The 27,119-nt window shown below is 42.1% G+C and overlaps 1 protein-coding gene across 1 annotated transcript in view; it reads left to right on the top strand.

The window, feature by feature from the left end:
* The window catches only part of ca16b (carbonic anhydrase XVI b), a 178,367-nt gene that overhangs the window by 141,382 nt on the left and 9,866 nt on the right, over positions 1-27,119 (top strand). Inside the window, exons 9-22 of the mRNA XM_085777215.1 lie at positions 2,619-2,803; positions 7,554-7,662; positions 9,518-9,567; positions 9,663-10,410; positions 11,882-12,020; positions 15,160-15,251; positions 19,344-19,435; positions 20,403-20,499; positions 20,620-20,702; positions 22,595-22,729; positions 22,833-22,967; positions 25,623-25,795; positions 25,958-26,093; positions 26,676-26,822. Coding sequence (XP_085633341.1) covers positions 2,619-2,803; positions 7,554-7,662; positions 9,518-9,567; positions 9,663-10,410; positions 11,882-12,020; positions 15,160-15,251; positions 19,344-19,435; positions 20,403-20,499; positions 20,620-20,702; positions 22,595-22,729; positions 22,833-22,967; positions 25,623-25,795; positions 25,958-26,093; positions 26,676-26,822 — 2,321 coding nt within the window. The remainder of the gene's footprint in view (positions 1-2,618; positions 2,804-7,553; positions 7,663-9,517; positions 9,568-9,662; positions 10,411-11,881; positions 12,021-15,159; positions 15,252-19,343; positions 19,436-20,402; positions 20,500-20,619; positions 20,703-22,594; positions 22,730-22,832; positions 22,968-25,622; positions 25,796-25,957; positions 26,094-26,675; positions 26,823-27,119) is intronic.

A 27,119-nucleotide genomic window follows, 5' to 3' on the forward strand; every position in this document is an offset into this window, starting at 1 on the left:
TCAGTTTAGCCGAGTGCTGCTACCTTTAGGAAGATTCCTGGTTTTCTCAAACGTCTTCCATCAAAGAATTTTAGAAGTCACTTCACTGGTGTGCTCTCGGTCATCTCTTGAACCTGCAATGCAGAAGAAATCTTTTTTTTTTTTTTGTAGCCTTGAGCTCTGCATGCCATCCCTTCCACTTCATTGCTTCTTTTTTTTTTTTTTTCCTCTGATTTACATTGTCAGCTGTGAGACCTCATATAGAAAATTACATTTACCACATGTGGGCTCTAATCAAGGTGTAGAAATATCACCAAGAGAAACTGAGGGTCATAGCAAAGTGTTTTAAAAGTAATGTCAATGTGACATTTCAGTTTTCACTTTGTCATCATGAGGTCTATAGATACTGTAAGAGTGATGAGAGAAAATGACTGTTATGAACATAAAAGCTGCAACATAACAACATTTAAGAGTGGATACTTTCTGAATGCACTGGCATTCCTGCAAAAAAATGCTAATTATTCATGTGAAAGTCGCCTATAGCTCCTCCTTTGTGTTTTCAGTCAAAGCCTTGTTTTTCCTATCATTACTCCAATGCACATAGCTTCTTTAAAACTGCACAGCCTTGAGAGGTGAAAAGCAGGGGAACGGCTGTTTGTTGACTGGAGTCAATTCATCCCCTTCATGGTAGAAGCTGCCAGCAGAAAGACTCATGCTCTGCTCTGAGTGGTACTGCACGCCGAGGTAAAGCCGCTGTGAGGCTTCTTTTTGCAGGTTACAATCTTATGTATTCACACACAAATAATGGAATTTTTGTTTCGTAGCATGTTGTGTAATTTTGCTACTTATGAAACACTATGTTCTAATCACAATTTGATTCACACTGTGTGTTTTGCACGGTTTATGTTGAACCTGACAAAATCCTATTAACATGTACATTTTCCACTGACGCATGATTAATTCTGCTGCCAATCCGTCTTTACCTGGAAAGGTGTTAATAAAATGAACAACGGCCTTAGATCCAAGTTTCTAATTAACACAGAGGGACGTCATGTTTGTCATCAGGAGCCTGGTTATTATTAAGTCATTCGACTCCTCAACAGAAGTGTATTCTATAAAACGTCAACCCTGCTGTTGATCTGAATGGAACCGGTGTTCCAGTGTTAATGGTGAAAAGGAGAATAATTGTCACAACAGTAATGATACACCTTGTAAAATCATGACAATGTCTTGATCTGTTATTAAATGACTGCAGTTTAGTCACTGGAGTCGACAGCAGACATCCAATGAGTTACAATGCATTTCACACCTGTCACACCTCATCAACACCCTGAGATTTCCTTGCTATTGCTATTGCATCCCCCCGTGTCCCTCTGACTGATTTCCTTCCACCCCGACTCCCTGTCACATATGATGCATAATTTGCACCACAGCCTCACTGTGCAAATGGAGAAAACTGTGGTGACAATTTCAATTTGGCAGAAACCCTGCGAACACATAGTCGGTTGACACTAGATCCTGATTGCTGTTGCCCCAATGTGCTGAGAAGAAGCATGTCCAGATTGTCCCTCACTCTGGCTGACACAGCCCTGAGCCTCTCTCTGGAAACGTCCATGCTGCAGCCTGCACTGCCACCTGGAGGCAGACTCACAGTTTGTCCTCCTGCATCCTGTTTAATGTTGCAAAGACGAGATCCTGCAGAGCAATGCATGGACCGACAGTTATCATGTCATCTGTTCCATGTGTTCATCACTTCACCAGGCTGTTTGGTTTTCTAAAAGACTTGTTGTGTTGGAAAACAACAGTCTAGACAGTCTACTTTTACACCTGAAGTTGTTCATATCCCATGTAGACAAATGGGAGTGTTTTTCATTATTGACCAATTAATTGTATTATCTCAACCTTTTAGCTGTTTCTCCATTTAAAGGGATAGTTCACCCAAAATTCAAATTTCACACAGCACTGCATGTCCATATGACCGTTGCGAATGGAGCCCACTTTTCTTCGTCCAAATAGACACACCAAAAAACATCCAAATACCTCCACACAGCTCGCCGGCGCAAATCACGCGAGATTTGGACAGACCAGGAAGAGGAGCTCCCACTACAAACAAGCTTTAAATATAGACTCTTTTTTTTTTTCTGAACAATTTCTCATGTCGGGGCTTCAATACAAGAGGGACATTACAGACGAGCTGTGTGGAGGTTTTTGGATGGTTTTTGGTGTGTCTTTTTGGACGAAGAAAAGTGGTGTCCGTTCGCAACCGTCATATGGACATGCAGTGCTGCACGGAGCCCCCCTGTAACTCAGAGAAGACACGGAGGACTCTGAAACTTCTCCCAGCTCTTAGTCGACATGAGCGTGAGTAGATAATGAGTGAAATTTGAATTTTGGGTGAACTATCCCTTTAAAAATGTCTTATCCCCATGTCGGCAGCAGAGAGTAATAATAGATAAAAGACAATCTGAATCCTGCCCAGACACTCAAACACATGTGGTCAGGATGTTGGCCCAACCACAGGCTTTTATTTTAGCCCAACTGCATCCACACTCTGAGAAATGGACACTGTGTTTTTATTTTTACTCAACAGTCATTTTTTATTTTCCTCATGCTCTGCTCTTCTTCTCTGGTCTCTTCAGTGTGCAGCAGTGCCCCGGTGAACATGAAGATCCAGCCGCTGAACCAGACGGCGCTGATGGTGAGCTGGGAGCGGCCTCTGACCGTCTACCACCCGCCCATCACCAGCTACATGGTCTCCTACAGCTGGGTCAAACGTGACGTCGCCGACGAAAACACCTTCACCAAGACCGGGGACCAGAGCATGGTGAGCGTTCATCACAGGCTCGCATGAAACCACGGCAGTTTTCTACAACTGTCTGGAATTCTTTTGTTTTTTTATCTTTCTCTTTTTTTAGATGGGTGTGGTTTAAATAGGTCTGATTGGTTTGCACAGGCTAAGATGGATCTGGAGGAACTAGGTACAGTGTGTATCAAAGGTGACCATGTACTTTTCACGTGGCAAAGGATAGACAAACTGGCCCATCACACACACACACACACACACAGACACACACAGACACTAACCACTCCAGCTAATGTGCCTGGTAACACTTTATTTGACGCCTATCTCTATAAAACATTATAACCATACTTATAATGAGTTATAATGCAGTTATAGCACTGTATAACTATAGTTATAATCACTCATAAATAATTATAATGCTTTATAACAATAATCATAACACACTATAAAGCATTTTATCATGACTTATAAGGTCAGGTGTTGTAATAAGTTGTAATTGTTAGTAACTCGCTGACAATGCCCACATCGATAATGCATTATAGATATAGTTATGATGTGTTAATAATTGGCTTATAAACATGTATACCTATCATTATAAACACTCATAAGGCTTTATAACAATAAGCATAACACATCATAGATCATTATAACTCTATTATAATATTTGACCTTATAAGCCATTATAAAATGCTCTATGATGTGATGTTATTCTTATTGTTATAAAGCCTTATGGTAATTTATAAGTGTTTATAACTATATTTATACAGTGCTATAACTGCATTATAACTCATTATAAGTACAGTATGGTTACAATGCGTTATAGACATAGGCGTCAAATAAAGTGTTACCACATGTTTTAGCATTTTCTCTCCTCACTTTATTTAACATTTAAATAAACACTGGAGATAAAAAAAAAAAATCATCTCTGCTCTGAAGTAGGTGTGTGTATGATGGGATCATAAATTCCTTTTAACTAAAGTGTGTTCAAACAAAAGCAACATAAACAATAATAATATATTATCATGCTCTTTTTATATTAGCTACATGAAAACCAATAATCATTTGATAAAGCCTGTTCTGGTCTCAGGCAGTGGAGGCAGCGCTTTGAACACAAACTGTCTCACAAATGCAGGCAACTGTATGAGTGTGGAGTTCAGATCTCCGTGCAGTTTCTGGCACCATTAATATATAATTTTCTTCATCTGGCTTAAACATTAAGTTATCGCACCAGTTGTTACTGTATCTCTGCAACAGAACATTAACCATCTCTGCAGAAATATATCTTGTCGCGGCAGGAGTTCACACCTACGAGGCCGTTCTGTTTCACACTGTATATTCCTCTCCCCGGTCACATATCCTTCCATTTGTGGGAATCCAGCACCCAGCTGTGTATCTCTTTTAAAGCCCACTGACCCCCCGCCGTCCCGACAGTCTGCATGACTGCTCCTTTAGACATACACAGTGCAGAGGCAAAACACTGGCCCACCGGTTCACAGACCTGGGATGAGTTCCCTCGTGGCAGCTCGGCATCATGGGTGGGAAGCCGGCAAGGGATATGTCATTTAACGTTACACAAGTGACTCCTGCTGGTTGAAAGCAGCTAACGACTGGACTAATGATGAGTTAATGAACATGAGCTTAATGAAGCTTTGAGACGGTGTGTTCCTCTGTTGCAGTTTATCTCTGGACATACAGGTTGGAATAAATAATAAAACGGTTAACAACTGTCTCATGAGGTAAACTAATTATGCCCATCTGGAGATAAATAAAGAGAAAACCCAGACCACCACCTGTCCTGCCCACTCTAGCATTTCCACGATAGGAACTTTCCCCAGGAACCTTTTAAGGAACCATGAGTGTTTCTAACACAGGAACCAGGAACCAAAATGTAGTTCTGGGGTAGAAAATTTACCCCAAAAACGGCCCTGGTCGTGGGTAGGTACTGTCAGTGCCCGATCGGCACCCGGAACAAAATCCATTCCAGACCGCTTCTGCAAAGGGAAAAAGGTTGTTTTACTTTATGGCAGACTCTGCGGATACAGTATGCATGAAAAAAACAAGCACCAAATCGCAACAAATTTCCCTCCGTTGTAACTCTGATTCAATTAAATTTAATGTAGACCGATCAGTTAATTGTAAAACATTAATTTATTGATGTAAATGTAGTGATGTCCGTACATCCAGAGCCCCGAGGCAGCGCTGCTCTTCTGTCCACTACACACCTGAAGCTTCACTTTTCATTTAAGTTAATCTGATCGCTTCCTCCCCCGCCGGATGACGAGGCAGGCCGACCGGCCAAACAGCCTCCCGGTCCTGGTCCCAGGTGGCTCTGCACTTCTCCGAAAACGTCGGAACAAACTTCCAAACTGTCCACAGATTGGGAATCTAAACGGTTACTTTTTCACATGGAAAAAATATGAAAACTAGATAAAATAACGTATTAAAGGTTGGGTTGGTGATCCTGTTCTGGAGCATTTTTTACTAAATTCCTCTTTACACTTTGATTGCAATCAATTAATTGAATGCTTTTTCACAAAAAATGAAAAAAAGTCAGTCACCTGTGGGATGGAGAATCCTGTAAAAACAGCATCCAATCATCTTTAACATCACATAAAAATCAATTGCATAGTGTGTGTGTGTGTGTGTGTCAATCAAGCTCCTGTCCCTCTCCCTCTCCCTCCTCTCGTGTGTGTGTTCAGATTCTTCACCTACGTCCACAGGAAGGTGGAGGCGTGGCTTCAGAGAGAAGACTGAGGAAAGGGACTGGGACTTTTGACTTGTGTATTTTCAAAATGTGGCCTGATAGAACTGTTTTTCCAGGATCTCCAACCCTACCTTTAACAGCGCTACAGCTTTAAATTACTGCTATAGCTGTCGGTATGTTACGGTATGCCTGTTGTAAAATGGCGCATGTGCAGAAGAGTCTGACACAGATCTTGCTCCGGGTACTGATCAGGCACTGACAGGTACTTTTGAAACGGTTCAGGAACTTTGAGGGGTGTGGTCTGTACTGAACATCTCTGACTGGATGACTGTGCACTAGTAAATACAATTCCAGCTGAAAACCCACTGTTCTGTTTTTTATGTTTTGCAGTTGTGGTACAATAAACAACATCAGTGAGGTAAAGCACATACTGCTTTGCCTCAGTATTGCTTCCTCCCACAGGTTAAAGTATGTCTTACCTGTATGTGTATATATATATGTTAGGGCTGGGACGATATGCTTTTCTCCCGATTCGATTCTTCTACGATTTTTTGGATGGCGATTTGATTTAAATTGTGATTCTATGATATTGCAGATTCTCTCGATTTTTAGCCTGTATTTTTAACATTTATCTGCACACAAATACTGTAGAAGCCTATAAATTAACATACTCTATTATAAAGTGAACTTAAACCCTTTTCAAAACCTGTACTCTCTGTATGTAAAAAAGGCTAACAAATGCACATTGCACAACATTTCAAAAAATTCAAAAAATTTAGGGAAAAAAAATCGATTTTTGAAAAAAAAAAATCGATTTTAAAAATCGTCAAAAAGGATATCACGATATTTATGTGAATCGATTTTTTCTCAGCTAGTGCGGACTAGTGAGACTTGTTGCGTACGAACTGATGAAGCCTTTTGGATAAGAGGCGAAACGTCTTCCCAGACAAATACAAGTCCAGTTGCCTACGATTCAATTTGCCCAGAAAAGAACAATGACCTGGATGAATGAGAATATCCATAGACCCAAAAATGAATCATTTTAACACTGAAACAACATGACAAAGCAGGATGTTGTGATTCCCAGCAGCCGCCCAGCTTTCTGTTTCTTAGTGTCCTTCCTCAGCACTTCCAGTACAGACGCTTCCCCTCCCCTGTGGCCGTCCTGCACCCAGAGCTCCTCTGGCAGAGTTGTCACATCACTGCAGCCTAGTGTTGATCTTCTTTTATTCTGTGGTCTGTGGTGTGAGACAGAAGATGACAGAATATTCTCTGTTAGGACCTGATACTGTTGAATAACTCGCTTCAGAGGCTCGGACGTCAAATATGAAGTAGAGTCATTTCTTAAAATCTATATTTGAACTTTGAGGAGACTTGTTTGATCTGTGAGACTTCCTGCTGTCTTTAGCAGTTTTCTGGTTTCAAAGAATGGATCAATTTAAATTATGTTTTTTTTTGTTGTTGTTGTCAAGTGACACCTCAGTTCGTCAAAGAGTGTGCAGAGTTGTATGATTGATATGGTTACTATACATTCATATCCTGGCTTAGTAAAACCGTGATGAGTGAGTCCATGAGCTGAGTGTCTGTGTAGTTTCCCTGGGTACAGTCGATCAGTCTCCTCCTGACAGCATTCTGTCCTCTTCTCTCTCTCTTTCTCTCTCTGCTGCTGCCACTCTTTCTTTTTTTGCCCACTTCATTTCCATTTCAATTTTCAGTTTGTATCTCTGGACACCTTTATCTGAATTTGTTCTAGAGAAATACTAGCTCTGCCACACCAGAGGCAATCACCCATCCACTTATATTTAATATACGTACGTAAAGCCATCTGCAAACTTCACAACACAATTAAATTAAACTGGAAATTAGTTTTTTTTTTCTTTTTCTTCTTTTTTAAACGGCACCAAACCTGGAGGTGAAAGCTACTGTTGACAGAACAGTGGCTTGGTGTGGTGTGTTTCAGGCACATTATATTAACATCATCAACACTTTAAATGTATTTTCAGGACAAATTCAACCCTTTCTTACAGTGTTACAGTGTTAAACCTGTGTGTGTCTTTTCTCTTGCAGAGAGCAGTCATCACCAACGTGTCCCCTGATGTCCTGTACCTGTTCAGAGTGCAGGCTGTGTGTCAGCCTGACCTGCGCAGTGACTTCAGCCAAACACTGCTGTTCAGAGGTACACTGCTGACTGCTGTCACTTTTCATCTAGAAACCACTCATACTTCATGTGGTCATTTCTGAAAACCACATTACTTTTCTCTCACACTCTCACACACACCTTATGCTTTATTTTTGTTTCTTTTCTTTTCTGTTTTTTTGTCTGTTGTCATTGTTTTTGTGGAGAAAACAATGTATATTAAAAAAATATATATATACAGTGTGTATATATATATGGAGCCATGACTAATTTATTTAAGTAAAGTTACATTGTTAAAGGTGTTTATTTGAATGTTGAACAAAAATGACCATGTCCAAAATTATTCATACCCCAGTGATATCAAGACAAAAGGCCTATGGGATGTTCGAACAAACCATTTTCTTTAAGGGTCTAAAGTGTTTACAATTATTTTCAATGTTTCTGGGAGTTTTTTGACCAGTTTTCTGACTCGGTTGATTTTTCTGACTAGTTAAGGTGACACTACTGACTTTTGACCGCATCCTTTGAGGGTTTTCACTGTGTTAAATTGTTGATGATACTTGAAATGTTTGGTACTTCTTGATGATACTTTGCACCATTGACACTGGAACCTTCTTGTATCGTTTCCTTCCTTTTTTTGGCATTTCCAATGTGTCCTCACTGAGCTCTCTGGTCTTTGCCATAGCAAGTCTTGCGTTGAAAATGAAAATGAAAATGACTGAAATGTCACAAGCAAGTCAACTTTTATGGTCAGAAAACTGGTCAAAAAACTCCCAGAAACATAGAAAATAATTGTAAACACTTTAGACCCTTAAAGAGAATGGTTTGTTTGAACATCCTATCGTCTTTCGTCTTGGTATCACTGGGGTATGAATAATTTTAGACATGGTCATTTTTGTTCAACGTTCAAATAAACACATTTAACAATGTAACTTTACTTAAATAAATTGGTCATGGCTCCAGACTTTCCCTCATGTCCTATTCATGTCAAATCTGAGTTGAAATACTAATCTGTGACTAACAAAATGAAGAAATTCCCTGTATTTGCCAGGGGTATGAATACTTTTGAGGACAACTGTGTATACCCGTGTGTGTGTGTGTGTGTGTGTGTGTGTGTGTGTGTGTGTGTGTGTATATATATATATATATATATATATATATATATATATATATATACAGTACAGGCCAAAAGTTTGGACACACCTTCTCATTCAATGTGTTTCCTTTATTCTCACTGAAGGCACCAAAACTATGAATGAACACATGTGGAATTAACAAAAAAGTGTGAAATAACTGAAAACACGTCTCTTCTTCTTTGTCTTCTCTTTCTTCTTTTCTTCTTCCTCTCCTTCTTCCTCCTCCTCCTCTATCTCTGCCCCCACCAATTCTAGTTTCTTCAAAGTAGCCACCCTTTGCTCTGATTACTGCTTTGCACACTCTTGGCATTCTCTTGATGAGCTTTAAGAGGTGAACCTGACCTGAAAATGGTTTTCACTTCACAGGTGTGCCTTGTCAGGGTTCATTAGTGGTGAATTAGTGAATTTCAGTAAGAATCTACAATGTAAATAGTCATGACAATAAAGGAAATGCATTGAGTGTGTCCAAACTTTTGGCCTGTACTGTATGTATATATATATATATATATATATATATATATATATATATATATATATACTGTATGTTTGTATGTTTTGTTTTTTTCCCCCTCTGCTTGTCTCCTGGGGTGGGGGGTGGAAGTGGGAGAAAAGTTCGTTCTTGTATTTCTGTATACATGGTGTTTCATTTTCAATTGTGAAAACCAATAAATAAAGTAGGGAAAAAAGAAAATAAATCATTCATACAAAAAAAACACACAACAGTAGGTGTTTGAATTGCTTCCTGTTTTGCTTTGCAGCGAACACAACCAGGATATTTGAAGGGTCTCGTATAGTGAAGACGGGGATGGTGAGTCAGCCTGCAGAGTGTCTTTGGTCATGTAGCTGTCATCAATGTGCTGCTGTTGGGTCTTAACCACCTTCTCCTCGTCCCCTCTCCTGCAGCCGACCATTTCTCCGGCCTCCTCGGCAGACATGGCTCCGATAAGCTCTGGTTCCTCCACTTGGACGTCATCTGGCATCCACTTCTCCATCGTCTCCATGGCGACGGGGATGGGCCCATCCTCCAGCGGCAGCCAGGCCACGGTGGCGTCGGTGGTGACCAGCTCCCTGCTGGCTGGTCTGGGCGTCGGCGGAGGGGTCATCTCCTCTCTGCCCAGCTCCGTCTGGCCCACGCACGCTCCACAGGCCACACACAACCCCACCCGCCCGTCGGCCGCGCCCGAGAAGTCCAGCACCGTGCAGGCGGCGCCGCAGGGCTCCGAGACGGACTCCCCGTCCGAGGACGGCCAGGCGGCGCACGAAGGGGAAGACGAGAAGGAGAAGGATAAGGGAGAAGGAGAGCCCGAGGACGAAGGGGAGGACAAGAAGACAAAAACCAAAACCACACCTGATAATGAGGAAAAGCAGGGGAACAACACGGTGGCCAAAGAGCCCTTAGTCCCCACGCCCGCATCCACAGCCAAAGAGAAAGGAGAAGGGAAGCCCACGGTCAAAGGTACTGAAGTACCTGCCAGCACCGGAGATGAGCAGCTGATCAGTGGAGAGAGGAATCACACAGATGTGAACGCAGTGTCCACTCAGCAGCCCCGTAACGACAGCACCGTGATGCAGATCCCTCAGAGCTCCACACTGCCCCCAAAGGACGGAGACGGCACGGAGAGGAGCAACTTGCCTTTCTTTGTCCACATTGGTGAGCAGTTCTGTTTCTTCTACACAGACGCCATCCATTTTCTTTCTGTTTTCATCCAAAAAAATAAAATTCTCCACAAGCCTCGTTCCCCTCGTCGTCACATATCACATGAGCCAAGACTTCCCTCCAAAGCTGAATTCTGCGAACACTACCAACATTTATGGAGCCCAGTTTATCATAACAAATAAATTGATTTAAGACAGTAACTACACTGGTTAGCATCTGAGTCAAAGACAAAGCTCCAGGCTTTTGTGTCAGTACAACAGAGTCCTGGAGGCAGAAGTGAGCCGGTCTGCCAGAGGGGATCTGCCTCCAGGAATTCCTTCAAGCATATTTCAAAAGAGTTTACTTCAAGGGAGAGTGTTTTATTTTTTTTCCAAGATTCTTTTTACTAGCTTTTTGTTTTACCATCCTCATCACCATCATGTTAGAAGCAGCACAAGTGTCATTAATATTGACTGAAAACTGTTGCTGCTCATGCTACACATAGGATTTTGATCAAATAAAGTAATGACTTCATTATGTAAGGCTCATCAGAATCTGCAGGTTTTGCCATGGCTAATATGTTTACATATCTTTACTCTCAAGGCCTGTAGGTTTAGTTTTCTGTATTGCTTTAGTTTAAAGGTCCCATGGCATGAAGAATGTGATTTTGGTTATTTTTTCATGCTTGAGGAGGTCTCTGGGCCACGTATATACTGTCCCATGCATCAAACTGGTCATAAACGGAGAAACGCACACCACCCATTTGTAGGAACTGTCTCTTTAAGCCGAGCAGATAGCACTTCCTCCTTTCTGTGATGTCACACACAAGGTAACTCCGCCCACCATGACCAGTTGTTTTCTTTTTTCAATTTTTATGAATGCAGCTTAGGTTTCAGTTACTTGCCTGTGATTGGCCCGACCACATGCCACTCAAAAACAGTCAGCCAATCAGAGGAGAGGTTCTCATTCTCTCTTCTGATTGGCCAAATGACCTGTGGCTGCTAGAGCTCCAGAAAGAGGCAACAGAAAGGGGCAATATAAACGATATTAGGCAGATCACAGGTACTCAAAACCAATGATACATCTTGTTAGGGATATCAGCAGGTAAATAAACCCAGAGAAAAGTGCACAGCATGAGGCCTTTAAACTAAGCTACATATTGACCTGAGGCTCAGGCTGGAGGACTGTGGGCTCTTTTCTATCTGGGTTTTACCTTCTAGATGCAGTGGTTTGGTACAGTAGTAGTCGTGGAGGTTGAAGTCCCTGTGAGGAGTTGAACATTTCAGACCTTGGCTACTCCCAGCTGTAGCATCAGACCAGACAGCAGACAGCAGCACACTGCAACACACTCCACTCTTCCATTCCCTCCAGTAAACACTCTTGCTATCAGAATCATAATTTCACAAAAATCCTTCATATACGTGCTTTAGCAGTTGCTGCGTCACTCAGGAGAATATATTACTTTGTGTCATGTCTTGTGTTGCAGAAGGGACCACTTTGACCGACATCACCCGCAGTCCTTCTCCGGGGATGGGCAGGATGGTCTGGATCGTCCCCTTAGTGGTGGTGTCTGCCCTCACTCTGCTTTGCCTTATAATGCTGCTGATTGTCATGGTCTACTGGAGGTGAGCACAAAGTCCAAGATGTCTAACTTCTGCTACTCTTAAGGGAACGTCTTACTGCGAAAACCAAACGCAGGGAAATGTGATTACCGGTACATCAAGTGCTTGTGATGCAGAAGTGGTCTGTCTCGATAAGGACGTCGCTGATGATGAACGACTGAGCTGCTCCTCTCCCGCTCTGACCTCATCCCTGCCTTCCGTCACTTAGGTTAAGTGACACGGCCACGTGCAGTCTGTTGCCCGCTTCACATTCAGAGCCATTTAGATTGAACGTGCCTGCTTTAAAGGGATAGTTCAACATTTTGGCAAATTCGCCTATTGCCATAATCTCTTTAGTTTTAGGAGTAGGTTCATTACCTTTAATTGTCGGTGCAAGCTGTTTTTAGATCGGCGGAGCAGAGACGCAAGCTGCTCAGCTAACGCAACGGAGGCTCGTGGTATTTCTACGTTTCCCTCACCAAACTAAATACACAATCCAACAACTCCAAAACACTCTCATGGACAAGTTGTGACCTGCACATTCACCACACTATGAGATAATAACGTATAATTATGTAACATTACAACATATGAAGCAAATACTCTGAACTACTTTTGCTTTTGAAGTCTTTTGAAGCTTGTAACGTTCCATTATTATCTCATAGTGTGGTGAATGTGCAGGTCACAACTTGTCCACAAGAGCGTTTTGGAGTTGTTGGGTTGTGTATTTGATGAGTTTGATGAGGGAAAAGCGAAAATACCGTGAGCCGTGCAGAGCTCACGTCTCTGCTCCGCCGATCTAAAAACAGCTTGCACCGACAATTAAAGGTAATGAACCTGCTGCTATGACTATAGGGATAATGGCAATAGGCGAATTTGCCAAAATGTTGAAATATCCCTTTAAGATTTATGTGCATCAGTCTGGTCTGCACGTTGCACATCAGACCCATCACCCGCCCGGAGAGCGAGGAGCCGAGGGGCCCCCGCAGCGCCAGCGGGGGTCCCAGCTGTGTCTTCATCTGCCGGGCTAATTTCCATCCACGCTATTGGACCTCCAGTAATTACACAAGCCAGACCGCTGCCACATGTGGACTGGCTAATGAGTTACAAACAGCACTGTGGACCGTCTCCTAAGCTGGTCCCAGGCTTATTCACTGTCTGCAAACGTTCCGCTCCCAGTTGGGTCGGATTTCTAGTGTTTACAGACTGAGATTTTTGGGGGCGATTAATATTTGACATGTTTTTGACACTGTTATAAATTCTTTACGAGGATACTGTTTTGGAAATAGTTGCACTGTGGTGTTTTTATGGTGTCAGATAATATAACGGGATAATCTAAACTAAAAGCCTTGTTAGCAGCTCTATAGAGGTGTAAAGAGACGGGAAGCTGAGAAGGAAACGACTGTGGCAGGTCGAGTAGACGGATGAATTAGTGGGAGTTGTGGTATTTGAGTAGCAGAGCAGGGGCAGCATTGAGATTAGAAATGGCCATCCCAGCTGTTGTTGTGACAACTCAGACGGTTCACAGACATTGTGTGCTCCCCCTGGGGAAAGCACCGTGATGGAAGATGAAATCAACCCATTCACACTGTCTTTACTCTTCACGCTCTGCCAGGTCTCTCTCTGCGACAGTGCGGCTATTAAACCAAGCCTGTGTCTCCGCTCACAGATGTTTTGGTCATTAACAACTTAATGTCATAATCCCTGTGATTTATAAATATATCGTCTGGGAACGTGTAATCAGCGGACCATCCACTGAAGTTTTAATTTGCTCGTCTTATTTTTAGCTTTTTCATTTTTGCTTGTTGTGATAATCTGGGGTTACGAGTCAATCTACAGTGGAATTAATTGCTGCAGTTACAGAGCACATCTGGACGCCTGCGAGGTTGGAGGTGTTTGTTGAAAACTCACAGATGTTGAGCTGAGAAGGAAGCCGGTCCTATGTTAGCCGTCTTTAGCGTCGGTCTGGGTCTGACTGCAGCTTCTTTACACCTGACACTCACTTAGAAAGTTCCACCCCCCCCCCACCCCCTCCAGAGAGCAAACTGTTCTTATGAGACCCGGGGAGAGAAGTTGTCAACGATGCCGCTTCGTTACCTGCTTCACATCTGCACCCACGGGAGCCATTAGATTGGGAGGGCTGTGACGCAATCTAGGGAAGGGGGTGGTGGGGGTTGATCTCCTCCCCCATTTGTTTCCCTCTTTCTCTGCCTCTGTCCCTCCATCACTCTTTGTAATTCTCTGAAATGCAGTGCAGCTTGTTTTGGTTTGGTTTGGTTTCATCTGTGTGTCAGAATGACGAGTGTCTGCTCCCTCCTCTGCATCAAGTACAGGTAGGATCCACCAAGGGAGGCGCCGGCACTGGGCTGGAGCAAGGCTCTTTTTATTTGCATTCATGTGTATACAGTACATTGTGTGTGTGTGTGTGTGATGAGAACAATGTGGAAGCTGGAGAGGATGTACAAGCAGGACCTTGAGACTGAGAGCAGCAATCTCTCAATTATTCTCTCCCTTTTTCTTATTCAATGTTTTATTTTTTTTATTTTTTATTTTTTTACCATTCTTCTTAAAGAAAGGCGAGTGATTTAAACTGGAATGTTTCCCCAATGAATCTTTTTAAACTATATTTTATATAGAAAAAATAACTCTGGCTATTCTACCTTTGAATTTTGCTCTGTGTAAAATATGGGAGTTGTTGTCAGTCTGTGTACATTCGTGACAAGTGCGGAGTTGAAAACTTTTAAACAAAGATCAAGTTAGTTTCTCTGTATAAAACACCTTCAAACTGACGTGATTGTCCTCAGAATGTACTGTATCAGCGTAGTTTACACGTGGTGTGTGTGTGTTGGTGTTGTTGGGGGGAGAGAGTGTGTTTAGATAAGAGCGAGTTGTCTTCAGTTTGAGTAAAGAGCTAACTAAGTCCTGTGCGGTAATGCTGTTTCCCCGCTGCCTCTCTATCAGTGTGTAATCAGCGTGTCCCGACCACTCTGTGCCTTTCTTGTCCTGTATTGTCCTATTCAACCTTTTATATGCCGATGTTCACAGAGCAGATCTGAGAACAATGGGATAATGACTCCCTAATACACTTTTCACAGTGGCACCATCTCTGCTGATAATGTGTGTGCTCTGCTCTCACACTGTGCTCCTCTCTGTGTCCCTACAGGAGGTTTTTCCAGACAGCTCACTTCTATGTGGAGGAGAGCAGCTCTCCACGGGTCGTGGCCAATGAGAATATTCCAGTCATCCCTATACCAGGTGAGCCATGTTTTATTCATGATATTAGAATATATTCCTGCATGAAGTGTTCATATATCTACAATTTTATGTTAAAGTATACTTAAAATTCACTGTTACAGTTTTTCAGTCAGTGATTCACAACCAGGCGTACTGTGTTACATGATGTAGTACTTGTGTACCTCAGGGGTTAGTTCTCCAGCTGCTCTGGGATACATGTATATGGATATATACGTATTTACAAAAGGAATAGAGTAATGACGCTCTGAGAACAACGTGATATTTGAAAATATACAAATTCCCATGGGTGTAAGGGGATTAAAATAGCTGAAGTAAAAAGTGGATAAAAGGAAAAGGGTGAGTTTTTTAGAGTGAATAAGTCTGAGCTCATCTGCTGCTTATTCAAAATAAGTCAGGACACTCTGCTTTAACAGCGCCCTCAGACAGACAGATAAAATCAAATTAATCAGAATCACCTTTTGTTGTTGCTTTCTCATATTGTTGTTGTTGATTTATCCTCTGAATGAGTATATTTCTTGGGGAGGTGCTTCTTATAAGCCCATGTAGGGTTTTTTAACCTCTCCTGCACTTACTATTCTTCTTTCATTTCTGTTTTTTGTAATTGTCGTTTTTTATGGTGCAAATAAATAAATACAAATACAAATACAGAATCAGACAACTGTATTAATCTTTTCAAAGGCAATTCAGTTGTGCAGCCCACCCAGTGGGTGTACATAAACTTACAGACAACAGACAGCATCCATCACATCAGTTCATATAGGGTCATTTAACAAGAAGTCAGCATGTGGACAGGACGTGCATGCAATACAAGTGCAACTATGTCAAGAATAATTAAATGTATGTACATAGAGTAGAGTACTAAAACTACTACAGGATAAATAGATAATAAATACGAAATAAATACATAAGAAAATAAATAAATAAATCTGCCTTCATTTTAAAGGGATGGTAGCATTTTTTTAAAGTGGGGTTGTATGATCTACAAATAGCCCCTAAGTACTTTAATTGCAGTAGAAGACTCTCTGCACTCCTCCTGTTAGCAACGCCAGCCCATAGCCCTGCCCAGAGATTTACACCATACAGTGTTGTGAATGGACCCAAAGAAACGGCCTATTTTCGCGGCCTAAAAGAGGTTTTACCAGGAAAAAAAATACACAGTTCCATTGTTCACTATAATATAATTTTTTCCAGCCCTTCAAAGTGCTAGCCTGGCTCTCGCCAGACCCTTGTAGTTCCGCAAAGCTACGCCAGAGGCGCTACGCTCAGCTTCGCACAAGGGTCTGGACTCGAGGCCAATGCAAACTTCTTCCCCGGAGCAAAAAATAATGAACCAATTAGGATCGCCGGGCAGGACTTTCTGAGGTGTGACGTAGCGCTGAAGCGACTGTTTGAGTCAAACAACAATGGCGGCTCGCAGTGAGTGGCTGAAGTAGCACGTCATTCAAGATAACGGACAAGTGGTTTATCCAATCACATACAAGATTTTTTTACAAGCCCCCGCCTTCTGAAATGAATCGCCTATGGAGCAGTCCCAGACCCTTGTGCGGAGCTCAGCGTAGCTTTGCGGAACTACAAGGGTCTGGCAAGAGTCAGGCTATCAAAGTGCAGGAAGGCCGCGAAAATAGGCCGTTTCTTTGGGTCTGTTCACAACACAGTATGTTGTAAATCTCTGGGCAGGGCTATGGGCTGGCGTTGCTAACGAGAGGAGAGCAGAGAGTCTTCTACTGCAATTAAAGTATTTAGGGGTTATATACAACCCCACTTTTAAAAAAATGCTACTATCCCTTTAAGGCTCTAAAATACTAACTTTGGCGCTGAGCAGCCTGGTAGCAGAAGGTATGAAGGACATGAAATAGTAATTAGTTTTATGAGATCCACCACACTTCCCTCTGCTGGACTGGAGCAGATTTAAACAACATTCAAGATATTCCTAAATTAATTTAATCTGTTCCATTAAATCTTATCATTCGAATTCTAAGCAGGATCTCATTCTAAGTGTCTTCATGTCTACTGATGCAGTAGCACACACCCAAAACTCTCCACTGAACTGTTTCCAGATGGTTTTTCTCTCTCACCTTGACGAGCGCGTTGAGTGGGTTTCGGGTCATTTCCATGTGAAACAGTGGGAGCAGCTCAGTGGGAGCTGCTGTGACTGGCTTTTCTTTGCCTTTAATGTCCCAGCCAGCAGTGCAGTGGCAGCTAGTCGATATCGGACTTCACTTTACACAGTCACTTGAAACTCAGGGACATTTCAACACTGTGATATGGTAGTTAAAGAGCACAGCCGGCGCCGGTATTGACGCTGCATTCATTGGGCTTTTATTGCATGGCCGTCTCATTCTGTTCCCTTTGATTTTTTTGTTCACTTTTCTTTCTTTCCCTTCAGCTCTCTCTAAAACTGTGGCACTTTTCTCTGAACGGCCGCCTACATGTAGCTGATTGTTTGAAATGTTTAAAACTGAAACGTGTAAGAAAATGGCTGCTCCAGGATTTGCAGAACTTATTTGCAGATATATTTATAGACATATTTAGATGTATTCATTGTTTAAATATTTAGATGTGTTTGAATGGAAAACTACAAAGGTTAACAAATGTTTTATATATACATACTGATATGGCAAGACATGTTGTTTGACATTCTCACACACGTGAACATACCTCTACAGTTTCATTTCCTGTGAGGAAACGCAGCTCCTCATCAGCCTCGGTTCATTCCAGTGTCTAGCTCCTGAAGCCACACTTCACCCAGAACAAGTGATTAGACTGCACTGCAGTGATAAGTCTCTTGATTTAAATGTAGTAAAGACATTTTGATGAATGAACAGATAAACAAACCAGAATTCACCTTTTACACTGTAGCCAGTGAGGCAGTGAGAGCCCCCCAGGCCCCAGCTGGGAGGCTGTAGTAGTTAAGGCAGTGGCCAACATCACCAGCACTGCCAGCTGGGGCCCCTGCACTATTGTTCCTGTGTGATGGTGACCGGCCGCACCAGAGGTCCCCTGTGTGTCATTTGGGACTGATTTGGCCTCAGATGAAACAGATGCTCCCTCTTTGAAATACTCTAAATACTAATACAAGGCATTGGTGACAGGGGGAGATATTATACATACATATTGTTTTCCTTTTTCATACTTGCTAATTACTCACCCCTCATAATTCAGGGTAGCAGTTGTAGTAGTAGTTTGGTTTATTTCAGCTCTTGTTAAATATAATTAAAAACATGCAGTTGATGCATCTAGTATATAATAGCACCGAGAAGGTGTAGGCTGAAGCCGAAGCTTATTAAGCCTACCCTATTTGAGGATTACATTAATTTTCAGAAACAAAATAGAAGAAGACAGTTTTAAAATTGGTTCAACAAAACTGAAAACTATAAATAAATAAACAAGTCCAAGCCTGAGACAAATGAAAAACTAAGAGAAGCTCCAGTAAGAGAAGAAGAAGCAAACTAGTCAAGTAATATATATATACACACTGTATCAATATAAATGCATACATAGTTTTAGTTTTATTTATTTATTTGCACCATAAAAATCAAGGACAATAACAAAAACAGAAATAAAACAAGAATAGTAAGTTTGAAGGAGGTTAAAAACCCCATATGGGCTTAGTTTTCTTTTTTTTCTTTTCCAAGACAAGACATTTTCTCATACCTTTTTGTTGACAGTTTGGGCAGGTATGAGAAAATTTCTTGTCTTGGAAAAGAAAAAAAGAAAACTAATTGTTTCATACGGACATAATGAACTTTAATAATATCTATATGGGCTTATACAAAACACCTCCCTGAAAAATACAATAACATTCGAGAACAATTCAACAACAAGAAGAAAGCAATACAAGTGCCTTATTATATCAAGTAGAGTCCACATATAATGTAAGTATAACATGATTGTGTATGAGTGGGTGAGCATGTATAGAGTATGATCCAATGATAACTGTACTATATATATATATATATATTCTTATACATAGACATCATCATACATATGTATGCATATCATTTCCACATCCATGTAGGAACTATGACATACGTCCATATCAACCACACACACAGTAATCAGGGCTCTGCTTGTTCTCTCTCTCTCCTGCAGATGACATGGAGGCCATACCAGTCAAGCACTTTGTCAAACACATCATGGAGCTGTATAAGAACACTCTGCAGGGCTTCGCCGAGGAGTTTGAGGTATGTTGTCAGGATCGCAGCATTGTTCATCTTTGCTGCAGAATAAATAAAGGGACATTTGTCATCCCGCTGTCATGCTGACATTTGTGCTTTGTAGTAATGTGTCAGCAATTATTCAACAGATCGTTATAAAACACTTTCACACCCAGCTCAGGTATTACAGTCACTCTGCTCCCCTGAAGTTGCAGATCCAAATTAATTAAATCTGTGCAGCTCTCGGGGTTTATGACCAGACACCTTTGGCTTGGATTATTTGCCGACCTTCGTTCCCATCATCCTTAGCGCTTGCTAACACGATCATGCTACTATATAACGCGTCTCATGTCTTCGTAGTGTCTATATGGTCACTGTAGGGGTGTTTGTGTGCAGGGTTTCTCATTCTGAACAGATGGCTGGAAGAGGGATGGAGAGAGGGAGAGCGAGGGAGACGGGGGTAATTAGAGCAGCGCTGTCTGCTGCTTGACTGGAGGTGAACACACTCGCTGTGCAGCCAGGTTAAAGAACCAGGCAAAAGCTTCACCCCTGGAAAGGCTCCTTTTAATTGGGGTCATTTGATGTGAAGCTCGTGCGCATCATTTTTCAAAACGTAACCACGGAGATGATTGTGCTATTTCAGAGGTGGGTGGGTGCTGCGGATTTGTCAGAGTGTCAGATTTACAGTTCATCTCTCTGAACATCAGGAGATCAGGCTTTTTAATTCTTCTGCAAATTGTAGATGAGCTGCCAGACAAATGTACGTAATTCCCTTTGAGGATAAATAAAGTCATTCTCATTCTTATTCTTAGTTTCACAAAAAGATGAAATATGACGTTAGATTTCTAAGAAACAAAACGGTGCCGTTTCTATGAAGACCCCGTCACAGTTGAAGTGAATCTACATCTAATGATCTTTCAGAGGGTAATTCCATCAATCCTTCTATTCTCATTTCTTAAAATCCGTCTGCCTGTCTCTCTGTCTGTCTCTCCAGGAGGTCCAGCGCTCCACAGCAGACCTGAAAATCACAGCAGAACATTCCAATCATCCTGACAACAAGCACAAAAACAGATACATCAACATCGTGGCCTGTGAGTCAGCTGTAAAAATTTGATCGTGACGTCTGCTGTCGAGGAATTCAATAACGCTTTAATGACGCATCTTCCAACCTGTTTAATAATCCACCCGTATGTGTGTTTGCTTGTCTTCAGACGACCACAGCAGAGTGAAGTTACGAGCTCTGGCAGGGAAAGACGCCAAACATTCAGATTACATCAACGCCAACTATGTGGATGTGAGTTGCACCAAAACACTTGACACTTTAGAATCATTCAAGGTTCAGTTTTCTTTAAACGATCTTAAACTCAGCTTCCTTTTTAATGCGTGAGTGGGTTCTCAAAGTCCCTGCTCGCTGCTTTTCTGAATACAAGAGTGTATTGTGAAAGGAATTATTCATGGCACATACTGGTTGTTTTATTCACAATATAAACTGAGGTATTAAAATTATAGAAATGGACAGAGAGTAAGAAAAATGGATTTCATGATCTATTAGTAGGTGCATTTCCAGTACCCCTAGAAATGCGCAAAACCTAAATATTGAAATTAAAAACTGGTAATGGAAACACCTACATTTCGAAAAAACGCTCAAATACAGCAAAAAAGTTTTTACACTCTCATGAGGTGGTTTTTCAGACGTATCGATATAAACGTGTATCGCAAAAGTGTAATGGAAACACTTTTTACGCATTTACACGTCACCGGCGTCAGCGGACTTGTGTGTGTCCACAGCTGGGTTGGTTTATGTGACTGGAGGGGATGAATGAACGACATGTTTTTTGGCATGCATTGCTGACCTGGGCATTGTTTCTCAATAAATTAGAAAAACCTTTTCTATCATTCCCCCTTTCCGTGCATGGTTGAAGGAGATTGGCTCGAAATATCGCTTTTATTTTGCAAAAATCTGTAATGGAAACGCTCCTAATGTCTTGTGTCAGTAAAGCAGTCACAAACTCTGTCAGGGTTGTGTGGAACTCATCACCCTAACCCTAACCCTATCATTGATTGCATCTTAAAGGGATAGTTCAACATTTTGGCAAATTGGCCCATTGCCATAATACCTATAGTTTTAGGTGTAGGTTCATTACCTTTAATGTAGTTGTTTTCCAGGTAAATTCATGCAAAAACGCTGATGCATTGGGGCAGTTTTTCGGCACGCAGTCTCTGCATTTGTCTCGAAAACAACTCCGCCGCCTTACCATTCCGTTATTATCTCATAGCGTGGTGAATGTGCAGGTCACAACTTGTCCACCAGAGTGTTTTGGAGTTGTTGGATTGTGTATTTGATGAGTTTGATGAGGGAAACCAAGAAATCCCATTAGCCTCCGTAGCGTAGCTCTGAGCAGCTCACGGCTCTGCCCCGCTGTTCTAAAAACAGCTTACACCGAAAATTAAAGGTAATAAACCTACTGCTATGAACTACAGGGATTATGGCAATGGGCCAATTTGCCAAAATGTTGAACTATCCCGTTAAGTTCTTTGCACACCACGTCTGTTTTTTTGTATGTGTTTTTTTAATCCGTCATGCGGCAAAAATCATTACACACAGACACCCTGAGTCTGATGCGTGTTTTTACTATGTGTTTTTATTTTCTGTTCCAAAATTCGCAAAAAGAGACAAAAGTCATTAAGCAGTGAGGATGATTTTGTGGTCCTTTCACTTATTAAAAAAAAAGAGAAAAAGAAAATATCGGGTCCATCCAATCCTGAGAGGACGTCAAGAACGAGGGGAGTTCCACCTGCTGCAGAATTATTTTAGGATGTCAGTGGTCCATTTTGATAGATGATTAACTCTACTGGAGCCACACATTAAAAAGAGGAAAACCAATTTACATGATTGATCCTGAACAGCGGCTGGCAGTATGTGTAGGACACACACACACACACACACACACACACATGCACACACACACACTCTGAAGCTCAGTCGGGATCTCCAGAACAGCCAGGATAAACTGTTGTGAGTGGTCAAAAAGTGCAAAAAAAAAAAGTCAGTGTATTAACGTGATTGACACAACATGAGGTTGTGTTTATTTTTAAACGTGCAGCAATTTCATACGGGAAAAAAAAAACTGTCTTTGTGTGCAAAACCCTTTATCGTTAATAATATCACACCATCTCCTGTTGCAGGGCTACAACCGTCCCAGAGCGTACATCGCGGCCCAGGGTCCCCTCAAGTCCACGTTTGAGGACTTTTGGAGGATGGTGTGGGAGCAGAACACGAGGATCATCGTCATGATTACAAACCTGGTGGAGAAAGGGAGAGTAGGTTCACTTCCATTCCTCGCAAACTGCACAGATGACTGTCTAACCTTCCCTCAGATGTGATCAATGCGCCGCTCACCGTGTTGTGTGTTGTGTCCCTCAGAGGAAATGTGACCAGTACTGGCCGACGGAGAACAGCGAGCAGTACGGGAACATTGTCGTGACACTGAAAAGCACCAAAGTGCACGCCTGCTACACACTGCGGCGATTTCTTATAAGGAACACTAAAGTTAAAAAGGTAACTCCAAGTCAGACAAACTTTATTCTGACTAGTGAATTTTCTTCAGATGTTTTGTTTCATGGCTTTTTCTACTTGAACCTGAATTAGATTGCACCAGCTTTTCGTAAGTCCTCCTTAAGTTAATAAGATTGGGTGTAGTCCTTCCTTAGTTATAAGTATCTACTTAGTTACTAGTTTCAATCTAGTCATTAACTAAATCAAGTTGCACCATTAAAACTCTGATTTCACACATCAAAGTCTGGAGGGGAGTGAAGAAGTTGCATAAAGTCTCATGTGGCTCCAAAGGGAGCTGTGTGAAGTTTGATAAATGTCCTTGAGTGATGTCGCTGGAGTCGTCAACAGCTACAAGTTTAAAACTGAACCCAAGTCCTGGTGTGGGACTGGGATGTTAAAAAGTAGAGAGTTGACCAGAGGCCTAGAACCTCCTCCTCACCTCAGCTGGAGACGGCTGCATCAGCTGCTGCTTCAAAACACATCTGAGTCTCCACCTGGGCTGCTGGCAGGGAAACTGCATTATAGGTAATACAGACGCCAGGTTTTCAAGAACGCATGGGGAAAAAAGGTGATCATCACCAGACCTTTATTTAAAGGGATAGTTCATCCAAAATTGAAATTTCACTCATTATCTACTCACCCTCATGTGAACTAAGGGCAGGGAGAAGTTTCAGAGTCCTCCGTGGCTTCTCTGAGTTACAGGGGGTCTCGGCGTAGCAGTGCATGTCTATATAATGGTTGCAAATGGATACCAACTGTCTTCGTAACAAAAAGACACACCAAAAAACATCCAAATACCTCCATGCTGCTCGTATGTAATGTCCGTCTTGTATTGAAGCCCCGACATGAGAAATTGTCCCGAAAAAATGAAATAAGTCTTCTTCTTCTCCCAGCCCTTAGTCGACATGAGGGTGAGTAGATAATGAGTGAAATTTCAATTTTGGGTGAACTATCCCTTTAAGCTTCCCTTCATTTGCAGTGACATCGAGATGGAGAGAAATATACAAATGAAACAAAAGATTTAAAAAGACAACACTCAGAGCTCAGTAAAACAGGTCCATAGTGGAGAAGAAAATTGGGATTTTATTTTTGGGAAGAATCGAACAGCCCTAGACGCTATTTAAGGTGGTAAATGTCCAATAAGGGTTTTATGGATAAAGAGATACGAAATACGACATAAGTGTTTATCACGCCTCTGTTCCAGAGAGGACCAGCTGTCTTTGTTTCACAGAATGCAGTGGTAACAGAGTAACAGAGATCCCTATGACCACTAACGTGTGTGGTTCTAGTGGCAGCCGCCACCACCAAGGTGCTTTAGTAAAGCTCCAAGCATCTTCAAGTGAACAAGAACCAGCTATAATAAAACATCCACCAGATAGAACAGTTGTAGGGTCCAGATGGCACATTAACTGTCTCCTCCAGTCCTCTGCTGTTTTTAGTTGTGTCTGTCTACAGAGATAATGTGTGTTTGAGAGTCAAAAGACTTCATTTGAGTGAGGGAGACATAAATACACAAACCACAGTAATGTGTTTATTTTCTGATTTGAGTTATATTCTTGAATATACTTGTTATAGTCTTGTTATAGTCTTGTTATAGTCTTGTTATAGTCTTGAAATTTCGGACCAAGTCACAGAGTTTACTTTCACTTTCGTCAACTTACCAACTGTAGCTTTAATGAGCTAGGGCGCTTAGGCTACCATGTAAAACGAGTGCTTCCCGCAGCGACGAATTCTTGAAAAATTGCAGTCATCTTGAAATTTAAAGTGGTTTCTTGTCGGTTGACCGATGGAGTCAAGTCATTCCAATTTTCATGCTGGTACCACCACAGCACCTTTATATATACACATGTGCTGTCAAAATGGTGGAATTTATGCAAATTTGCTCATGTTTTTTTTTTAAGTGTATTTTTTGGGCTTTTTTGCCTTTATTTGATAGCACACAGTAAGCTAGACAGGAAAGGGGGAGGCAGAGAGAGGGGGAATGACATGCAGGAAAGGTCTGCCTGACGCGGGATTCGAACCGGGGACGCCTGCGTTGAGGACTGTTGCCTCTACATGGGGCGGCCGCTTTAACCACTGCACCACGCACCGCCCCGAAATTTGCTCATGTTAACAAAGAATTTCAAAAAACTTGTAATACATTTTTTGTTTGTCTTAATGTAAGTAATCAACTCAGTAATTTTCATGGAGACATCTAAAGGTTAAAAATTTTACCCTATTCAGGTATTCTTTTTTGACTTAAAGGTGATAGCTACAAGTTTAATTCCTCCTGGCCAGTAGGTGTAGAACTCACACTGCCTGCTCTCGCTCCAACCTTCCGTTTTACTGGTTGCCAGTTACAGCAGTAGCTAAAGTTCTAATGCTGTTGCCACAGAGATCATTCCATGCCGACGTTGCCAATGTAACCAGATGTAAATATTTATATATTTCGGACCCGCCAAAATTTATTAAACAATTATTTATATACTATTTTTTAAAAATTCAATAAAATTAATACTTTTATTCTGCACCCCTCTAGACATTCTGTGGATGCATTATTTTTTTTAAATTAATCCTTTTGAAAATTACTGGACTAAAATCTTCACACGGTGAACTATTGGTTGTCATGGTAACAGATTGAGTGTTCTGACCGGCGTCCTGTCTGCTCTCATGTTCCAGGGCCAGAAGGGCAATCCCAAAGGAAAGCTAAACGAGCGTACTGTGATCCAGTATCACTACACCCAGTGGCCTGACATGGGAGTACCGGAGTACACGCTGCCCGTCCTCACCTTCATCCACCGCTCCTCCGCCGCTCGCACCGCGGACATGGGCCCTGTGCTGGTGCACTGCAGGTACGCTTCATAATTCCCAGGCTCCCGGGCCAAAGCAGCGTTCCTTATGAGCGCCGCGCCGGCTCTCGCCTCGGCCGACCTTGCTAACAGCTCCCTCCACGGCCCCGCCGTCACGCTCACGCTCACGCTCACGCTGCTCTCTCTGCTCTCTCTGCTCCACAGTGCAGGGGTCGGGCGCACGGGAACGTATATCGTCATTGACAGCATGCTGCAACAGATCAAGGACAAAAGCACAGTCAGCGTCCTGGATTTCCTCAAACACATCCGCACACAACGCAACTACCTTGTCCAGACCGAGGTAAGAAGCCCCACGTCATGGCTGCTCCCTCCGTCTCCTCAGTTAATAAAGGTCATGTGGGATTAAAGATGGATATGTGGTTATAAAAGCTGCCCATTTTGGCTCAAGTAAAGGTCACAGTTGATGCAATTTCATTGCAACACAGTGCAAACTGTTATATACTCACCACAACCTGGATTAATATATAACAGAATAGCTCCAGTCTGGCTGTCCTCAGGCCACTGGGCTTCATGAGACATAAAATAAAACATGAATTAATTCTAACAGGAAATGTCATGTAGTAATGATAAAAACAATCTGATAAGATTTGAGACTATAATTGTAAAATGTTACATAATTTAATCATTCATCATAATAACACTTTTCATTCAGTCTTTGTCTGTCTATCAAGACGGACATGTCACTGTGATTGGCTCTGCCATATTACTGCTTATTACTCTAAACCCTGTATAAAAGAGAGCTTGCATAATAATAAGCTGAATTTAAAAATGGCTTCACGGTGATACTGTATTTGTTTATTTATTTGATAATCTCCTATTACATCCAATCATCATGGTCTCTGAACGCTGTGTCTCTCCACAGGAGCAGTACGTCTTCATCCACGATGCTCTGATGGAGGCCATCCTGAGCAAAGAGACGGAGGTGCCGGCCTGGCAGCTCCACAACTACGTCAACAGCATCCTCATCCCCAACTCGACAGGCCGCACACGGCTGGAGAAGCAGTTCAGGGTGAGCCAAACCCTCTGGCCGGTCCGGTTCAGACCGGCCGGGGCCGAGGCCGAGGCCCCCCCTCTGTGGATCAGAGGCTTGTTAGCAGAGTGCGCACAGACTTTCAGCCTTCTGATGGGAATAGACCAGGAGCGCCCCCGCTGCCTCACGCAAAGCTTGATGAATGTTTCATCAAGCTCCTGCTATTTCAACTTGAGCAGAGACAAACTAATTGCTCCGGCGTAATGTCAGTTTCTCCTGTGCTTGGCGGGTTCTTTATTAATGTGAAACACTCACTATTAATCATCAGCTTTAAAC

This window comes from Trachurus japonicus, chromosome 5, assembly GCF_045865225.1.
Source record: "Trachurus japonicus isolate A0001 chromosome 5, Traja_1.0".
NCBI classification, from domain to species: Eukaryota; Metazoa; Chordata; class Actinopteri; order Carangiformes; family Carangidae; genus Trachurus; species Trachurus japonicus.